Genomic DNA, 15,995 nt, shown 5'->3' with positions numbered 1-15,995 from the left:
CAGAGCACTGACCTGACCGTCTCCTGCACACAGAGCACTGACCTGACCGTCTCCTGCACACACAGCACTGACCTGACTGTCTCCTGCACACACAGCACTGACCTGACTGTCTCCTGCACACACAGCACTGACCTGTCTCCTGCACACACAGCACTGACCTGACTGTCTCCTGCACACACAGCACTGACCTGACTGTCTCCTGCACACACAGCACTGACCTGACTGTCTCCTGCACACACAGCACTGACCTGACTGTCTCCTGCACAGAGCACTGACCTGTCTCCTGCACACACACAGCACTGACCTGACTGTCTCCTGCACACACAGCACTGACCTGACTGTCTCCTGCACACACAGCACTGACCTGACTGTCTCCTGCACACAGAGCACTGACCTGACTGTCTCCTGCACACACAGCACTGACCTGACTGTCTCCTGCACACAGAGCACTGACCTGACTGTCTCCTGCGCGGGGTCCGCACTGTGGTCCGACGGTGGGCTGGTGCTGTCCGGAGCTCATATCCGCCATGCGACGCTCCATCTGCTCCAGTCGCTCCAGTATTGACATCCTGAACTGATTGTCTGCAGGAGAGGAGAGGTCCATGAGTGGCGGAGGATGTGCGGTGTACAGGTATGTGCCCACTGCCGACCTACGCCACATAGTACCTAACCACAGCCCATTACCACCTTGTGCCACTCGCTGCCCACTCTGCGCCCACGCAGACCCTGGCACCTGGTGGTGGCATCACCGCACATCATTCCACTCATTCACATTACAACCCCCAGAAAACAAGAGGCCGGGGTTGTGGAAGCCGCTGTCCCTCCCCTACCTTCATGTCATGCACACCAGAGGTATGATCCTTCCCAGCATCCTCAGGGGCAGCCCCCAGGATCCCCCGTTCGGCAGGGTCCTGTGAAGTTGGCGGCAGGGAATCACCCTGAGACTGAGATTTCCTGTCGTCCTGTGATGAGCGGTGTCAGCCCTCTGTGTCCTATAATCCTCACCCTACGAAAATAGACATCCCCCTCCCTTTCTAGCTCATTAAAAGGGAAGGAAAATCCGACTCAGCCCATGGAATATTTCTCCATACGCACTGGGATTGACTGGTCAGCCTAACACCTAGGTGCCATGATGGAAGGCTTCTAGGGGCAGCCTGGGCACAAACTACTGGGAAACGCAAAATAGAGATGACCTACCCCATAACCTGGAAGATACAACATGAGCTGGGATCAACAAGCAGATAACAGTCAGACTACACATTTACCTGGGATTATACCTCAGAAGTGTACATTATACAAGCGGACAACGCAGTCGTACTACACTGATACATTGTAACAAATCTGTATACAGTGAGCAACACAGCCATACTACACTGTTACATTGTAACAAGTCTAAATACAGTGTACAAATGGACAACACACTTGTACTACGCTGATACATTGTAACAAATCTGTATACAGTGTACAAATGGGCAACACACTTGTACTACACTGATACATTGTAACAAATCTGTATACAGTGTACAACACAGCCATACTACACTGTTACATTGGAACAAGTCTGTATACAGTGTACAACACAGCCATACTACACTGTTACATTGAATAAGTACTGTATGTAGTGTACAAGCTGACAGTCACACTACACTGTTACATTGAATAAGTACTGTATGTAGTGTACAAGCTGACAGTCACACTACACTGTTACAGTGAATAGGTACTGTATGTAGTGTACAAGCTGACAGTCACACTACACTGTTACATGGAATAAGTACTGTATGTAGTGTACAAGCTGACAGTCACACTACACTGTTACATTGAATAGATACTGTACGTAGTGTACAAGCTGACAGTCACACTACACTGTTACATTGAATAAGTACTGTACGTAGTGTACAAGCTGACAGTCACACTACACTGTTACATTGAATAAGTACTGTACGTAGTGTACAAGCTGACAGTCACACTACACTGTTACATTGAATAGGTACTGTACGTAGTGTACAAGCTGACAGTCACACTACACTGTTACATTGAATAAGTACTGTACGTAGTGTACAAGCTGACAGTCACACTACACTGTTACATTGAATAAGTACTGTATGTAGTGTACAAGCTGACAGTCACACTACACTGTTACACTGAATAAGTACTGTACGTAGTGTACAAGCTGACAGTCACACTACACTGTTACATTGAATAAGTACTGTACGTAGTGTACAAGCTGACAGTCACACTACACTGTTACACTGAATAAGTACTGTACGTAGTGTACAAGCTGACAGTCACACTACACTGTTACATTGAATAAGTACTGTACGTAGTGTACAAGCTGACAGTCACACTACACTGTTACACTGAATAAGTACTGTACGTAGTGTACAAGCTGACAGTCACACTACACTGTTACATTGAATAAGTACTGTATGTAGTGTACAAGCTGACAGTCACACTACACTGTTACATTGAATAGGTACTGTACGTAGTGTACAAGCTGACAGTCACACTGCACTGTTACATTGAATAAGTACTGTATGTAGTGTACAAGCTGACAGTCACACTGCACTGTTACATTGAATAGGTACTGTACGTAGTGTACAAGCTGACAGTCACACTACACTGTTACATTGAATAAGTACTGTATGTAGTGTACAAGCTGACAGTCACACTACACTGTTACATTGAATAAGTACTGTATGTAGTGTACAAGCTGACAGTCACACTACACTGTTACATTGAATAAGTACTGTACGTAGTGTACAAGCTGACAGTCACACTACACTGTTACATTGAATAAGTACTGTATGTAGTGTACAAGCTGACAGTCACACTACACTGTTACATTGAATAGGTACTGTATGTAGTGTACAAGCTGACAGTCACACTACACTGTTACATTTAATAGGTACTGTATGTAGTGTACAAGCTGACAGTCACACTACACTGTTACATTGAATAAGTACTGTATGTAGTGTACAAGCTGACAGTCACACTACACTGTTACATTGAATAGGTACTGTACGTAGTGTACAAGCTGACAGTCACACTACACTGTTACATTGAATAGGTACTGTATGTAGTGTACAAGCTGACAGTCACACTACACTGTTACATTGAATAAGTACTGTATGTAGTGTACAAGCTGACAGTCACACTACACTGTTACATTGAATAGGTACTGTATGTAGTGTACAAGCTGACAGTCACACTACACTGTTACATTGAATAGGTACTGTATGTAGTGTACAAGCTGACAGTCACACTACACTGTTACATTGAATAAGTACTGTATGTAGTGTACAAGCTGACAGTCACACTACACTGTTACATTGAATAGGTACTGTATGTAGTGTACAAGCTGACAGTCACACTACACTGTTACATGGAATAAGTACTGTACGTAGTGTACAAGCTGACAGTCACACTACACTGTTACATGGAATAAGTACTGTATGTAGTGTACAAGCTGACAGTCACACTACACTGTTACATGGAATAAGTACTGTATGTAGTGTACAAGCTGACAGTCACACTACACTGTTACATTGAATAGGTACTGTATGTAGTGTACAAGCTGACAGTCACACTACACTGTTACATTGAATAAGTACTGTATGTAGTGTACAAGCTGACAGTCACACTACACTGTTACATTGAATAGGTACTGTACGTAGTGTACAAGCTGACAGTCACACTACACTGTTACATTGAATAGGTACTGTACATAGTGTACAAGCTGACAGTCACACTACACTGTTACATTGAATAGGTACTGTACGTAGTGTACAAGCTGACAGTCACACTACACTGTTACATTGAATAGGTACTGTACGTAGTGTACAAGCTGACAGTCACACTACACTGTTACATTGAATAGGTACTGTACGTAGTGTACAAGCTGACAGTCACACTACACTGTTACATTGAATAGGTACTGTACGTAGTGTACAAGCTGACAGTCACAGTACTTATTCAATGTAACAGTGTAGTGTGACTGTCAGCTTGTACACTACGTACAGTACCTATTCAATGTAACAGTGTAGTGTGACTGTCAGCTTGTACACTACGTTCAGTACTTATTCAATGTAACAGTGTAGTGTGACTGTCAGCTTGTACACTACATACAGTACCTATTCAATGTAACAGTGTAGTGTGACTGTCAGCTTGTACACTACGTACAGTACCTATTCAATGTAACAGTGTAGTGTGACTGTCAGCTTGTACACTACATACAGTACCTATTCAATGTAACAGTGTAGTGTGACTGTCAGCTTGTACACTACGTACAGTACCTATTCAATGTAACAGTGTAGTGTGACTGTCAGCTTGTACACTACGTACAGTACTTATTCAATGTAACAGTGTAGTGTGACTGTCAGCTTGTACACTACGTACAGTACTTATTCAATGTAACAGTGTAGTGTGACTGTCAGCTTGTACACTACGTACAGTACTTATTCAATGTAACAGTGTAGTGTGACTGTCAGCTTGTACACTACATACAGTACCTATTCAATGTAAGTGTAGTGTGACTGTCAGCTTGTACACTACGTACAGTACCTATTCAATGTAACAGTGTAGTGTGACTGTCAGCTTGTACACTACGTACAGTACCTATTCAATGTAACAGCGTAGTGTGACTGTCAGCTTGTACACTATGTACAGTACCTATTCAATGTAACAGTGTAGTGTGACTGTCAGCTTGTACACTACGTACAGTACCTATTCAATGTAACAGCGTAGTGTGACTGTCAGCTTGTACACTATGTACAGTACCTATTCAATGTAACAGTGTAGTGTGACTGTCAGCTTGTACACTACATACAGTACCTATTCAATGTAACAGTGTAGTGTGACTGTCAGCTTGTACACTACGTACAGTACCTATTCAATGTAACAGTGTAGTGTGACTGTCAGCTTGTACACTACGTACAGTACTTATTCAATGTAACAGTGTAGTGTGACTGTCAGCTTGTACACTACATACAGTACCTATTCAATGTAACAGTGTAGTGTGACTGTCAGCTTGTACACTACGTACAGTACTTATTCAATGTAACAGTGTAGTGTGACTGTCAGCTTGTACACTACGTACAGTACTTATTCAATGTAACAGTGTAGTGTGACTGTCAGCTTGTACACTACGTACAGTACTTATTCAATGTAACAGTGTAGTGTGACTGTCAGCTTGTACACTACTTACAGTACCTATTCAATGTAACAGTGTAGTGTGACTGTCAGCTTGTACACTACATACAGTACTTATTCAATGTAACAGTGTAGTGTGACTGTCAGCTTGTACACTACATACAGTACCTATTCAATGTAACAGTGTAGTGTGACTGTCAGCTTGTACACTACATACAGTACTTATTCAATGTAACAGTGTAGTGTGACTGTCAGCTTGTACACTACGTACAGTACTTATTCAATGTAACAGTGTGTGACTGTCAGCTTGTACACTACATACAGTACCTATTCAATGTAACAGTGTAGTGTGACTGTCAGCTTGTACACTACATACAGTATCTATTCAATGTAACAGTGTAGTGTGACTGTCAGCTTGTACACTACATACAGTACTTATTCAATGTAACAGTGTAGTGTATGTAGTGTACAAGCTGACAGTCACACTACACTGTTACATTGAATAGGTACTGTATGTAGTGTACAAGCTGACAGTCACACTACACACTACCCTGGATTAATGCTGTATACATTACACGGGCCGGGCAACACAGTCGTACTACACTGTTACCTGAGACCAATGCTGTATACACTGTACAAGTAAAAAATGTAAAGGGTTTTTTCTACAAGTAAAGTATTACTTTAAATAATAAATTTTGGAAGAAAAGTAAATTCCACAATTGGATGTGATAAATAAAATGTTCCTGTGCTGAGATAATCTCATAAATGTGCCCCTGCTGTGTAATGGTTGTGTCTGACTGTACAGGGACATGGTCTGATCATTCCACATCTCCTTGGTGGGGGGAAGCAAAAGAGAGTATACAGACAGGACAGAATGGGATCACAGCTGACTTTTTCTGAGCTAATATATTTTGCTGCCTGTTTTTAAGCAATGTTTTACCTAAAAGAAAGAATCACTTGTGACCCCGTGCTGTCCTGTCTGTATACTCTTTTTTGCTTCCTCCACCGCCCAGCAGCTGTGGTACGATCAGGATATCAGCACATGGATAAGATTATCTCGGCACAGGAACATTTCTTGTAAACACATCCAATTGTGGAATTTAATATTATTCAAAGATCTATTGATTAAAATGTACTTTGTTAGTGGGAAAACCACTTTAAGTTGTACTACAGTTATCTGGGAACAATGGTGTATACCGCGCACAACCACCGTTACCAGGATATAATTCTGCACACAACGTCATCCTATCTCAAAACAACACCCCAACAAACTAAATAACCGACTGTATACAACACACTATACACTGTACAATCAGAGTTATCCAAACCAAACTACAATGTGACCGATCTACACCACAAGCAAATCACACAAATGTCTGTACAACCGAAGACACTCAGACGCGCAATGATCAGGCCAGAAAATCCTACAAAACTAACCCGGGCACATGTAAGTCCAAACACACCCCTTATATCAGCTACATCACTATGGTGGCAAACAAACAAAAAAGTCTATAAAAAAAAAGTCTAAACACCCCTGATAAAATGCCAGATTTCTGTCATGTAAAAATAAACATCCCAACGAGAATCATTTCAAAATTTTTCTGCCATTAATGTCGCCCATAATCTGTGCAAATCCAGAAAGAAAAACTGAAATCTTTTCATGTGGGAAATAAAAAACAAAAAAACAAAACAATGTGGCTGCATAAATCTGTGCACCCTTACACTAATACTTTGTTGCAGTCCCTGTGAATTTCTGGCACCGTTCAGTCTTTTTGGGTCGGGGTCCATCAGCGCGGCACATCTAGAATTGGTGATCTTTGCCGTCTCCACATCTTGTCAGATTGCAGGGGCATCTCCTGTGTACAGCGTCCTCTTCAGGTCACCACAGATTGTGGGGACATCTCCTGGGAACAGCGCCCTCTTCAGGTCACCACAGATTGTGGGGACATCTCCTGTGTACAGCGTCCTCTTCAGGTCACCACAGATTGCGGGGACATCTCCTGTGTACAGCGTCCTCTTCAGGTCACCACAGATTGTGGGACATCTCCTGTGTACAGCGCCCTCTTCAGGTCACCACAGATTGCGGGGACATCTCCTGTGTACAGCGTCCTCTTCAGGTCACCACAGATTGCGGGGGCATCTCCTATGTACAGCGCCCTCTTCAGGTCACCACAGATTGCGGGGACATCTCCTGTGTACAGCGTCCTCTTCAGGTCACCACAGATTGCTGGGACATCTCCTATGTACAGCGTCCTCTTCAGATCACCACAGATTGCTGGGACATCTCCTGTGTACAGCGCCCTCTTCAGGTCACCACAGATTGCGGGGGCATCTCCTGTGTACAGCGTCCTCTTCAGGTCACCACAGATTGCTGGGACATCTCCTGTGTACAGCGCCCTCTTCAGGTCACCACAGATTGCGGGGACATCTCCTGTGTACAGCCCCCTCTTCAGGTCACCACAGATTGCTGGGACATCTCCTGTGTACAGCGTCCTCTTCAGGTCACCACAGATTGCGGGGGCATCTCCTATGTACAGCGCCCTCTTCAGGTCACCACAGATTGCGGGGACATCTCCTGTGTACAGCGCCCTCTTCAGGTCACCACAGATTGCGGGGACATCTCCTGTGTACAGCGCCCTCTTCAGGTCACCACAGATTGCGGGGACATCTCCTATGTACAGCGTCCTCTTCAGGTCACCACAGATTGCGGGGACATCTCCTGTGTACAGCGTCCTCTTCAGGTCACCACAGATTGCGGGGACATCTCCTGTGTACAGCGTCCTCTTCAGGTCACCACAGACTGCGGGGACATCTCCTGTGTACAGCGTCCTCTTCAGGTCACCACAGATTGTGGGGGTCCCTCCTGTGTACAGCGTCCTCTTCAGGTCACCACAGATTGTGGGGACATCTCCTGTGTACAGCGCCCTCTTCAGGTCACCACAGATTGTGGGGACATCTCCTGTGTACAGCGCCCTCTTCAGGTCACCACAGATTGCGGGGACATCTCCTGTGTACAGCGTCCTCTTCAGGTCACCACAGATTGCGGGGGCATCTCCTGTGTACAGCGTCCTCTTCAGGTCACCACAGATTGTGGGGACATCTCCTGTGTACAGCGTCCTCTTCAGGTCACCACAGATTGCGGGGGCATCTCCTGTGTACAGCGTCCTCTTCAGGTCACCACAGATTGTGGGGACATCTCCAGTGTACAGCGCCCTCTTCAGGTCACCACAGATTGTGGGGACATCTCCTGTGTACAGCGCCCTCTTCAGGTCACCACAGATTGTGGGGACATCTCCTGTGTACAGCGCCCTCTTCAGGTCACCACAGATTGCGGGGACATCTCCTGTGTACAGCGCCCTCTTCAGGTCACCACAGATTGCGGGGGGCATCTCCTGTGTACAGCGTCCTCTTCAGGTCACCACAGATTGCAGGGACATCTCCTGTGTACAGCGCCCTCTTCAGGTCACCACAGATTGCGGGGGCATCTCCTGTGTACAGCGTCCTCTTCAGGTCACCACAGATTGCAGGGACATCTCCTGTGTACAGCGCCCTCTTCAGGTCACCACAGATTGCGGGGACATCTCCTGTGTACAGCGCCCTCTTCAGGTCACCACAGATTGTGGGGACATCTCCTGTGTACAGCGCCCTCTTCAGGTCACCACAGATTGCGGGGACATCTCCTGTGTACAGCGTCCTCTTCAGGTCACCACAGATTGTGGGGACATCTCCTGTGTACAGCGTCCTCTTCAGCTCACCACAGATTGCGGGGACATCTCCTGTGTACAGCGTCCTCTTCAGGTCACCACAGATTGCGGGGACATCTCCTGTGTACAGCGTCCTCTTCAGGTCACCACAGATTGCGGGGGCATCTCCTGTGTACAGCGCCCTCTTCAGGTCACCACAGATTGCGGGGACATCTCCTATGTACAGCGTCCTCTTCAGGTCACCACAGATTGCGGGGGCATCTCCTGTGTACAGCGTCCTCTTCAGGTCACCACAGATTGTGGGGACATCTCCTGTGTACAGCGCCCTCTTCAGGTCACCACAGATTGCGGGGGCATCTCCTGTGTACAGCGCCCTCTTCAGGTCACCACAGATTGCGGGGGCATCTCCTATGTACAGCGCCCTCTTCAGGTCACCACAGATTGCGGGGGCATCTCCTATGTACAGCGCCCTCTTCAGGTCACCACAGATTGCCCCCAGGGTTCAGGTCTGGGCTTGGCCTTTCCAGAACTTCGATTTTCTTCCGGTGAAGCCGTTCATTTGCTGACTTGGAGGTCACTACTCAGTGTCGCTTTCTGCTAAAAAGAGAAATTCCTCCTCATCTTCAGCTTTTTAGCAGAGGATGGAAGGTTCTGATGTAAAATTATCTGATATTGGTTCTGTTCATAATTTCCTTCCCCCTTACCTAAAGCCCTGGTTCCAGCTGTAGAAAACCAGCTCCAAAGCACAATAGTGCCTCCACCATGCCGCACTATGTGGATGGGGGTCTTCTGGTGATTACCGTAGTAGTCAACTTTGCACCTTCTGGAATTATGACCAAAAAGTTCCCCCTCGGTCTCATCAGACAGAACACATTTCCTGCTTCTGGGCAACGTGTTGGAGGTTCTGGCAGAACATCGCCGGGCCTGGATGTTTTTCTTTTGTAAGAAAATGCTTCGGTCTTTACCATGACCCCACAGGCCAGTATATGTAGAATAAGGGAGATTGTGTTCACATGCAGGACACAACCAGGACTGACCAGAAATTCCTGCAGCTCCTTTAATGTTGCTGTTGACTTCTTGGCAGCCTTCTCATCTGTTAATCAACTTTTGAGAGGTGTTCAGCTCTAGCTAATGTCACAGTTATGCCAAATTTCAGCTAATTCTTGATGACACCTTCACAGTGTCCATGGTAGATCTAATGCCTAGCAAACGTTTTTTGTCCCTTATCCTGATTGTTCACTTTCCACAATGCAATCCTTTGCTGTGTTGTCAGCTGTTTACACAGCAGAAAATGTCAGGAAAATCCTCCTAGAACAGTGACTTGTTCTCTGGGGTTTATAAGAATCGCGGTAAATGACAGCCAACGAGCGTGGACTAGTATGTAACATGGCTAATTCTGAACACAACCACATGCCAAAATATAATACGGCGTCAACACTTACGCAACCACATTATTTCAATATTCTTATTTTTATTTCCCCCCCCAATGGATTTGTACAGATTACGGGCGACATTCAAAGGTGGAAAAAGTTCTAAAATTATTCTTCTTGATAGGACTTTTGTACATAAACAAAAACTTGGCATTTTACCAGGGGTGTGTAGACTTTTTATATCCACACTAGTATGCCATCTGTGTATCCTACAGAAGCAGACAGAACCTCAACAGACGGGGACGGTTTTACTTGGACGTCCAGTAATTAGACCAAGCCGATTATCCCAGACAAGCTGCAGTCTGAGCGGAGGGACTGCCCAGCGACTGTACGTACGAGCATCACGACAGCATTCAGATCACAGTATTATTCCACACAACACACACCTATATGAAATGAGGCACGCCAACAATAAACATCTGCATCTACATAAACACATCACAACCGAACTACAGACGCACCACAATTATGTGCCACAATCCAGAACACAATAAATGAAGCCCGATACCTGGATACAGTACAATCACACCGTAACCACTTCCACAACCAAGCAACACGTGCTAGGACACAGGGGGAAAAAAAACATCGGCATCACCTGGATACTACATGCAAACCAAATTACTGTAATGGCAAAATACAACAATCGCACCTCACACAATCACATATACCACGCCATCTAGAAATACTGGACTACATGTAACATGCAGCCAAACAAGATTACAGCGTAATGTCACCACCCTCTACAAATCACAACCTAAACCAAATGAATCCTGTGCTCAGAAACAGCACAAACTACAGCAATCCTCCAGAAACACCAGCAAACGACAGCAATAAATGTCACCATCACACTGCTGCGAGCAAACATCCAGCTACCCTGATGCGTGCCAACATCACAGTCTTCCGGGAGCCAACTAAATAAATAACACCAGGGACCATCATCACTATTATTTCCCAGTCACCGATCCAAACTACACCACTACCTGCCAACACCAAGCTTCTAAGCAAACTACCAAAGATCACCAGTTCCTACAAAACTATTCCTCCCAACAAGCAACCAAGCTGCCTACAAGCATAAAAAGTCATCCAGGCAACAATCTAATCTACACCAGTACTTGCCAAAAGCACAGTTTTCCAGACATACAACCAAACGTAACCAGTACAGGCCAACTTCTCACGTTATTTGTTTCTTTGTATAGAAAACAATCCAAACTACCCCAGTTCCTTCCAAAGACTTCAACACACCCAGTGAAACGACACCAGTAATTGCCAACATCAGCATTCAAAACAGGCTGTTAAACTACACCAGGAACCGCCACACATCTCAGACTTGTTGTCCCCCAATCAAACTACACCAGTGCCTGTTGTCACCACAGACTTGTTGACCCCCAATCAAACTACACCGGTGCCTGTTGTCACCACAGACTTGTTGACCTCCAATCAAACTACACCGGTGCCTGTTGTCACCACAGACTTGTTGACCCCCAATCAAACTACACCAGTGTCTGTTGTCACCACAGACTTGTTGTCCCCCAAACTACACCGGTGCGTGTTGTCACAGACTTGTTGACCCCCAGTCAAACTACACCGGTGCCTGTTGTCACCACAGACTTGTTGCCCCAAACAAACTACACCAGTGCCTGTTGTCACAGACTTGTTGACCCCCAGTCAAACTACACCGGTGCCTGTTGACATCTCAGACTTGTTGACCTCCAATCAAACTACACCGGTGCCTGTTGTCACCACAGACTTGTTGACCCCCAATCAAACTACACCAGTGCCTGTTGTCACCACAGACTTGTTGTCCCCCAATCAAACTACACCGGTGCGTGTTGTCACAGACTTGTTGACCCCCAGTCAAACTACACCGGTGCCTGTTGTCACCACAGACTTATTGCCCCAAACAAACTACACCAGTGCCTGTTGTCACAGACTTGTTGACCCCCAATCAAACTACACCGGTGCCTGTTGACATCTCAGACTTGTTGACCTCCAATCAAACTACACCGGTGCCTGTTGTCACCACAGACTTGCTGCCCCCAATCAAACTATACCAGTGCCTGTTGACATCTCAGACTTGTTGACCTCCAATCAAACTACACCAGTGCCTGTTGTCACCACAGACTTGTTGCCCCCAATCAAACTACACCAGTGCCTGTTGTCACCACAGACTTGTTGCCCCCAATCAAACTACACCAGTGCCTGTTGTCACCACAGACTTGTTGCCCCCAATCAAACTACACCGATGCCTGTTGACACCACAGACTTGTTGACCCCCAGTCAAACTACACCGGTGCCTGTTGTCACCACAGACTTGTTGCCCCCAATCAAACTACACCGATGCCTGTTGACACCACAGACTTGTTGACCCCCAGTCAAACTACACCGGTGCCTGTTGACATCTCAGACTTGTTGACCTCCAATCAAACTACACCGGTGCCTGTTGTCACCACAGACTTGTTGCCCCCAATCAAACTACACCGGTGCCTGTTGACACCACAGACTTGTTGACCTCCAGTCAAACTACACCGGTGCCTGTTGACACCACAGACTTGTTGCCCCCAATCAAACTACACCGGTGCCTGTTGACACCACAGACTTGTTGCCCCCAATCAAACTACACCGGTGCCTGTTGTCACCACAGACTTGTTGACCTCCAGTCAAACTACACCGGTGCCTGTTGTCACCACAGACTTGTTGGCCCCCAATCAAACCACTAATCTTCCACACACCCAACTACACACCTGAAATAAACCATAAACTATATCACCTCTTGCAAACAACAGTCTTCCAAACATCCGTCCTATTATGGTACTTGCTAAAAGACAGTCTTTCATGGAAATCCGCCAACTTCACCCTGACTTGCCCAACAACTAAGTCCTCCAGACATCCAACCTATTTAGAGTAGTGTCTGCCATCTCCACGGTTTCTCAGACACTATGAAATCTACACCAGAACCTGCCAACACCACAGTCTTCCAGACAAACCAACGAACTGTACTAGAAGCTGCACCAACACAGTCTTTCATACACCCCACCAAATACACAAGTATCTACCAACATTAGTCTTCAACACAATCGGCCAAAGTATCAGACTACTGCATTAATTGCCAACAATAGTGTCTTCTAGATACACAACCAGACTACAGCAGAACCTGCCAACATCAGCCGTCCGCACACACAGCCCAACCACCCCAGATCCAGTCCACAGATACACAACCAGACTACAGCGGAACCTGCCAACATCAGCCGTCCGCACACACAGCCCAACCACCCCAGATCCAGTCCACAGATACACAACCAGACTACAGCAGAACCTGCCAACATCAGCCGTCCGCACACACAGCCCAACCACCCCAGATCCAGTCCACAGATACACAACCAGACTACAGCAGAACCTGCCATCAGCCGTCCGCACACACAGCCCAACCACCCCAGATCCAGTCCACAGATACACAACCAGACTACAGCAGAACCTGCCATCAGCCGTCCGCACACACAGCCCAACCACCCCAGATCCAGTCCACAGATACACAACCAGACTACAGCAGAACCTGCCAACATCAGCCGTCCGCACACACAACCCAACCACCCCAGATCCAGTCCACAGATACACAACCAGACTACAGCAGAACCTGCCAACATCAGCCGTCCGCACACACAGCCCAACCACCCCAGATCCAGTCCACAGATACACAACCAGACTACAGCAGAACCTGCCAACATCAGCCGTCCGCACACACAACCCAACCCGCCCCCTACAGGGTGATACACAGAAGGGAGATGTGACCCCGCCCCCTACAGGGTGATACACAGAGAAGGGAGATGTGACCACGCCCCCCCGCAGGATGATACACAGAGAAGGGAGATGTGACCCCGCCCCCTACAGGGTGATACACAGAAGGGAGATGTGACCCCGCCCCCTACAGGGTGATACACAGAGAAGGGAGATGTGACCCCGCCCCCTACAGGGTGATACACAGAGAAGGGAGATGTGACCCCGCCCCCTGCAGGGTGATACACAGAAGGGAGATGTGACCCCGCCCCCTACAGGGTGATACACAGAGAAGGGAGATGTGACCCCGCCCCCTGCAGGGTGATACACAGAAGGGAGATGTGACCCCGCCCCCTACAGGGTGATACACAGAGAAGGGAGATGTGACCACGCCCCCCCCCGCAGGGTGATACACAGAGAAAGGAGATGTGACCCTGCCCCCCGCAGGGTGATACACAGAGAAGGGAGATGTGACCCCGCCCTCTGCAGGGTGATACAGAGAGAAGGGAGATGTGACCCCGCCCCTTACAGGGTGATACACAGAGAAAGGAGATGTGACCCCGCCCCCCCGCAGGGTGATATAGAGAAAAGGAAGATGTGACCCACATCTTCCCCGCCCCCTACAGGGTGATACACAGAGAAGGGAGATGTGACCCCACCCTCCTGCAGGGTGATATAAAGATAAGGAAGATGTGACCCCGCCCCCTACAGGGTGATACAGAGAGGAGGGAGCTGTGACCCTGCCCCCTGCAGGGTGATACAGATAGCTGTGAGTGACCCCGCCCCCTGCAGGGTGATACAGATAGCTGTGAGTGACCCAGCCCCCTGCAGGGTGATACAGATAGCTGTGAGTGACCCCGCCCCCTGCAGGGTGATACAGATAGCTGTGAGTGACCCCGCCCCCTGCAGGGTGATACAGATAGCTGTGAGTGACCCCGCCCCCTGCAGGGTGATACAGATAGCTGTGAGTGACCCCGCCCCCTGCAGGGTGATACAGATAGCTGTGAGTGACCCCGCCCCCTGCAGGGTGATACAGATAGCTGTGAGTGACCCCGCCCCCTGCAGGGTGATACAGATAGCTGTGAGTGACCCCGACCCCTGCAGGGTGATACAGATAGCTGTGAGTGACCCCGCCTCCTGCAGGGCACACCAGCACATGATGGGTTACGGAGTCTGGGCACCTGCAGAGGACACTGCGGACTTTCTATAATCAGGGCCGCCCTCCCCTCCTCCATGACGGGAGGCAGCTGCTTTCTAGAGAGCGGGCTGTCCTGTGCCCGTGTCACGCTGCGCCAGGAATGGCAGGCATGTCACCCGCGTCACCGTGTCCTTCCACAACTAACAAAATAGTCCTGGGGGATTCAGGTTGCTGGCGGGCGCTGAAAGATGGAAGACGAAAATAGAAGAGGAGATTCCTGCCACCTCTCAGCGCCAGCAGCCTGGCAGAGAGAGCAGAGGCGGGCGTGAAGAGGGCGAGCGCAGGCCGGAGAGAGCGACCTCCACCAGTCCATGGGCGCGGACACCTGCCCCCAGCAACAAGCCGGGCGCAACGCCCCAGGAAGCGGGCAACCCACAAATACACGGCCAGGACACCCGCGGTGCCCACCAAACACACCGGGCCAAAGTCACCCCACGTCCCGTGACCCCCTCACCCTCTGAGGTGTGGGATATACCTGGTGTCTCAGGACCCCTCATCCTCTGAGGTGCGGGATACACCCGGTGTCTCAGGACCCCCTCATCCTCTGAGGTGCGGGATATACCTGGTGTCTCAGGACCCCCTCATCCTCTGAGGTGCGGGATATACCTGGTGTCTCAGGACCCCCTCATCCTCTGAGGTGTGGGATATACCTGGTGTCTCAGGACCCCCTCATCCTCTGAGGTGAGCGATATACCTGGTGTCTCAGGACCCCCTCATCCTCTGAGGTGCGGGATATACCTGGTG

At 48.2% G+C, this 15,995-nt stretch overlaps 1 protein-coding gene across 4 annotated transcripts in view; it reads right to left on the bottom strand.

Moving 5' to 3' along the window:
* CAMTA2 (calmodulin binding transcription activator 2) overlaps nucleotides 1-15,995 on the bottom strand; it is a 103,958-nt gene that overhangs the window by 52,470 nt on the left and 35,493 nt on the right. For all 4 annotated transcript variants that reach the window (XM_077261557.1, XM_077261558.1, XM_077261559.1 and 1 more), the window contains exon 12: nucleotides 455-582. In XM_077261557.1, the coding sequence (XP_077117672.1) occupies nucleotides 455-582 (128 nt within the window). The remainder of the gene's footprint in view (nucleotides 1-454; nucleotides 583-15,995) is intronic.

This window comes from Ranitomeya variabilis, chromosome 5 (assembly GCF_051348905.1).
Source record: "Ranitomeya variabilis isolate aRanVar5 chromosome 5, aRanVar5.hap1, whole genome shotgun sequence".
In the NCBI taxonomy this organism is placed as follows: Eukaryota; Metazoa; Chordata; class Amphibia; order Anura; family Dendrobatidae; genus Ranitomeya; species Ranitomeya variabilis.
The sequence above is the reverse complement of the archived record's forward strand: the minus strand, read 5'-3'. Positions and strand labels throughout refer to the sequence as shown.